Below are 5,099 nucleotides of genomic sequence, written 5' to 3' on the forward strand. Positions count from 1 at the left end.
GAGAATTTAGCTTCTCTCAAGGGAAGATTTTCGCATTTCCCAAATAAAAAGGTCGTGAATGCAGAGACAGTGATTTTTATCGTTTTTTAAGTTTAAGGAAAATATATATTTTTTTAATGTGGGCAACCTTAAAATCAATTACTGGTTGAAACGACAAAAGAAACCGTGAGATTAAACATATGTTGGTATTGAATAAATTCTATTTGATGTGAGATGAAGGCAAAGTATTTTGTAAAATTCTGTCTTGGCAACGAAGAGCACTGTCGCTTGGTACCTCGAGCTTGACGCTGATGAACGAACGCGCTCAATAGAAGTTGCTCGAAGCTTTACGACCCTCGGCAAAGCTCTTTGTGTAAAATTGTCAGATGTACTGTAATCGTGCCTTTTATGTCGTAAACATCACTTTCATTGAAAAGCTCCTGTCCTTTAATTTGGCTTCGTCCTTTATTTTCTCTTGGTTTCGTCCGATATCAGAAGTACTCTAAAATTCGCATTTTATTTATTTGCTCTAATTTACTCTTCTTGGATTGGCAGAAGGACAGATAAAAGCCTAATGAAAATTGTTGTGTCAAAAAATTAATGGAAACAAAACTGATGCCTAAGCACTCTAAGGGACGTTTGTCATTTTTCCATTGTTTCTAACGATGCATGCCAGGTGACATTCGTAATTTATGCATCGAAGGAGAATTTAATCTTAACCCCGGGGGACGTTAACATTTGAAATCTCATTGAAACTAGCGGAAATAAGGCCAAGTTTCGTCCACTCTGTCTTAGTTTTTCCGCAGATTTAGCCAAAAATTTCCCCAAAAAAAGTCGTTGCTTAACTTGACTATAACACACCACTAAGAATTAAGTACTTCATCGAAATAATTTACAAAACATACACGAACTTCTGTCAAACGGCTCCAAATGTGTGGGGGTTCCTTGAGTGTTCTTGACAAATTCGATTGGCGGCGATTAGTTGCAAATGGAGAGCGAGTTGGTTTGAGATCATTTTTGATATAAGAGAAATGAATTGCTAGTGAGTAAAATAACTAGGAAAGAATATTCTCCGGAACATTCTACGTACTTACGTAACGAAAAGAAATACAAGGAAGTCGAAGATCTGCCCAGTAGGGATGGGTAAGGAATTGGAAGCAGCCTCGATATCGCGCTTTTTTTTCAGAATTCTTTTCGTTCACATCCACAGTGTTGTTTTCTTTGGTCCTTTTCAAATTATGTCGATTAAGCTTGCTTGCCTTCAATAATGGTCGACAGAGGTGGGATAACTCCTAACTCCATAAATCGCGATAAATGGGAAAATTTCGAGGAGAAAAAGGGATCCATCGGCGACCATAGCCAGAGCATCCAGATCTTTGGTCGCCAAGCGCTCAACAACATTTATGAGCATAGCGAATCAAGGAGCGGACAACCATCCCTAGGACAGCAAGAGAAATATTTGCTTCACAGGGAGACCGGAATCAAAGGATCTGAACTTAAGGAGAATTTGGAGGAGAGATCTGAGAATGAGGGCAAAGCATTGAACAAAACCGAGTTTAGTTTGAAATCGATCGATCCTATGTTAGATGTTCCAGTGTCGACGGATCTTTCCGGTAGCGAGTCAGATTTAGGATTGAAGGAAGGTGTATCCGCCGGCAAATTAGTAAATCTTTCGACCACCGAAGCAGATGGTGTTGACTGCCAAATCAACGAAGAGCTAGAGACAAGTAGAGAGTCACAAACAGCTGCCAACAGTCGGATTGGTAACAGCTCGATTGCTGCGTCGACATCAAAATGGACCACTTTTGAGGATAAACCGGGGAAAGATTCGGTTAAAAATCAAGAAACAACACTCGAGGAAGGAAACAGTGAACATTCGCTGAAGACAGCCGCAGAGCAGGCGGAAATTCAAACACCTTTGCCATTGGACGCAATGACCTCGAAGATGTCTGCCTTTGATTCGATTCGATTGCAACAAGCCGCAGCGACCGCAGACATGATCCCCAATTTGCCTGTCACCGATCCTAAGGCAGTTAAAAAGGATTCTACATCGTTTAACCAAGGAACAAACGTAAATACTGCTTTGAACGAGGAGAATGCTGTGAAATCAGCTGTTCCTTTTGTTTCTAATAACAAAGCGAAGCTAAATGTTCCTGAGCAATTCACAACTGCTCATCATTCTTCAGGAAAATCTGAACTTGCCATGAACTGGGTCAGTTTTGGCGATGAAAGTAATTCGAATGTGACTCAACAAAAGTTGGATTCGAGCGTTATTTTGACGAACGCAAGCCATATCGGTAAGTTGCAAACTACTAATACTGGCGTTTCAAGCCACAACTCGACTATTGGAGATGACATGAATCAAACTTCAAGCACGGTTAGTTGTGCAGCTGAAGAAAAAACCACTTCGGTTATTCCTCCAGTGTCATTCACTTCAGACGAACTGGATTTACTCGCTAGTAAATCGTGGATTAAATTTGATGATAGCACCAAGACGACCAATGTTCAACAACCAACTTCAAGCTCGGCTGGTGAGGAATGGGTTACCTTTGGGGATTCCAGTAGCAAAGTTGGACTAAATTTAGACTTGTTAGAGCTGGATGTTGGAGTTAAACCTACAAGTAGTAATGTTCCAAGCCCAAATCCATTTATTCGTGCTACTCCACCTTCAGGAAGTAACCCATTCAAACCACCTACGTCAAATCCATTTCAGGCAGACAAGGTTGACTCTGCATCTATCACAGCAACTTCACATACAGCAGTAAACGAAGGCCCCATTTTGTCATCAACTCCACTCATGGATGCTAAACCGTTCCTGGTTTCAGAGAGTGTGAATATAGCACAGCCAGCCACTGGCAGTGAAGAACTAGCAGTGGTCAATACAAAATTAGTTTCATCATCAGTCAATAACAGCAAGCCAATTCAGGAGCAAGTCGACACAATGCCGCTTACATCTGGCATTAGACAGCAGACTACACAGGAAAATGGCAAGCTACTTTTTGTAGAAAAGCCCGTAGCAAATGGATCATGGGCAATGCTTCTGCGTTTTCCTGATAAGAAGCGTAAAATTGGTTCTCGTGTCTGGAAACCTGTGGTTATCAAGTTAGAGGGTACAACCGTGCAGATCTTTGAGGAGTATGAATTATCTGCTCCCTTTAGGGAGATCCCATTACAAGCTTATTTTGTTATGACAGCACCTAAATTACAGTCATTTGAACATGGTGCTAAAGTACACACAGTAAAACTAGAGTATGTCAAATACATAGAGGGGAGAAGTCTTCGGCATCGCGGCACTGTTGAACATATATCCCAAGGAACACCCATCATTAAGATTGCATCTCCAAGTCACACAGTTATTAGGGAACTTATTCAATCTTTTAACAATTCCCTCCGTCTTCTACCAGCATATAGAGACAGAGGTATTACTTATCGCCATGATGAAGTCTTTGTTGATGTAGATGATGTTACTTGTGTTCTCATGTCTGGCGATGGCACCATTTTGCGCGCAAAAATGCCAAAGTCGTAATTAACTTGCGGGCTTTTCTCACTGGAGATCCTGAGTGCCAATTGGTGTTAAATGATATCGTTGTGAGGGAGAGGGAAGAAGCACGTTTACGAGGGGAATTGAAGCCACAGCGAGTTCACCACTGGGTGAAACTTCGGCAATGTGACTTTCATAAATGTGTCGATGTGACAACATTTGAACAGAGCCACACCATAATGTTTCACCCTCTGGATGCATGTAATTTTGAACTGATGCGCTTTCCTGTTGATCACAAGAAACCATTGCCCCTTCTTGTGAAAGCAAAACTTACTATTCACAGTGAGCAAAGAGTTGAGCTGAAAGCAGAAATCCAAGTTTGTCAGGATACAAAGATGGCAAAGTATGTAAGAAGCAATGTAGCTTTTAGATTTCCAATCCCAGAGTCTTGGGTACCTCTCTTCAGGACTGGCAGAGTGTTCAGAGGTGAGACCTCTATCAAATCGAGTAAGGGACGGCGTGCTGCAGGAATTAAAAGTCGTCTCAAGCATTCCAAGTGTTCCATTGGTGTTTCACTTGGTAAAGCAATGTATGAGCCAGAGTATGGCTCAGTGGTTTGGCGAATCGATCAGATGCCTTACATCCACAGCAAAATCCCTGCCGATGCGCCTCAGACCCTTTCTGTTGTCCTAGATCTTCCGCCTGGCATGGAGTTCCCTGAAAGCTACAAGCCTACCGCTGAGCTGGAATATGAAGTGGCTTACGTGTTGGTCTCTGACACCACAGTGATTGCTGTGAAAGTTTCCAATCAGAATATTCCAGACAAGTGGGTTTGTTACAGAGCACTGTACTTTTACAAAGTCAACATTGATATCTCCAGACCATCCAGTGGCCCAGTCCGAGATGTTGGATGCATTCAGCAGTAACATGCAAAGGACCTTGGCTTTTCAGTGATGAGGTATTTCTTGAACCATGAATTTTAAGCAAGTTTTTAAATGTGCCAAACATACAATCATGCATTGATCTTAAGCAAACTTTGTTTTGTGGTAGAACTCTTAATTTTTTGTCTGTTGGCAACACTCGTATATTTTCTCCTTTTGGTTTAAATTTGAACTGTAGGCATTGCAAATCTGAACTTGTATGTCTAGTATTGCAAGAGTGGAGATGACCATATGGTCCTGTGAGTGGCATCAAAAAGTTCATCCTTAGTAAAAATTTAATAAAATGTAGTGCCATGCTGAAATTTTTTCTCACACCCGTGATTGATATGTTTTTCTTTTTTTCAATCTTTAACTTCCCACTTTTTTCTTTACACTGTAGTTAGACAGTGGACCATTGAAAAAGCATCATCCCACAGAGGTTGAAATAGAAGACTTAAAGAATGCTTGTAAGGTGTAACATCTTAAAAGCTTAGTAATACGCTTTTTAAAGGAACATTTTAATTTTTTTCACAACTAAAAAATTCAGTAAAAAGGTCCCTACATCAGCTGACTTTTTGGAAGGATCATTTTTTTTCTCGTAAATGCATGTCATTTTAAAGGCATGGCATTTTTTGCGTCAGTAATATTAGAATTTGAATAGATTCAATTGCATCAATTTGGCATGGACCAAATCTCACCATTGTCCTGTGGAAAAATAA

The 5,099-nt window shown here is 40.7% G+C and overlaps 2 protein-coding genes across 3 annotated transcripts in view; both read left to right on the plus strand.

The window, feature by feature from the left end:
• Positions 1 to 218, plus strand: part of LOC138049799 (solute carrier family 35 member F5-like) — an 18,930-nt gene extending 18,712 nt beyond the window's left edge. For both annotated transcript variants that reach the window (XR_011132453.1, XM_068896228.1), the window contains one exon: positions 1 to 218. This exon is cut by the window's left edge. The gene's annotated coding sequence lies outside the window, so the exon portion shown is untranslated.
• A 616-nt stretch (positions 219 to 834) lies between these two features.
• Positions 835 to 4,430, plus strand: LOC138049798 (stonin-2-like). Its single transcript, XM_068896227.1, is given in 2 exon segments — positions 835 to 3,478; positions 3,481 to 4,430. Coding segments are annotated over 2 exon segments (3,138 nt in total). The 5' UTR covers positions 835 to 1,246; the 3' UTR covers positions 4,387 to 4,430.
• The last annotated feature ends 669 nt before the right edge of the window (positions 4,431 to 5,099 follow it).

Source organism: Montipora capricornis, chromosome 5 (genome assembly GCF_036669925.1).
Source record: "Montipora capricornis isolate CH-2021 chromosome 5, ASM3666992v2, whole genome shotgun sequence".
Classification (NCBI taxonomy): Eukaryota; Metazoa; Cnidaria; class Anthozoa; order Scleractinia; family Acroporidae; genus Montipora; species Montipora capricornis.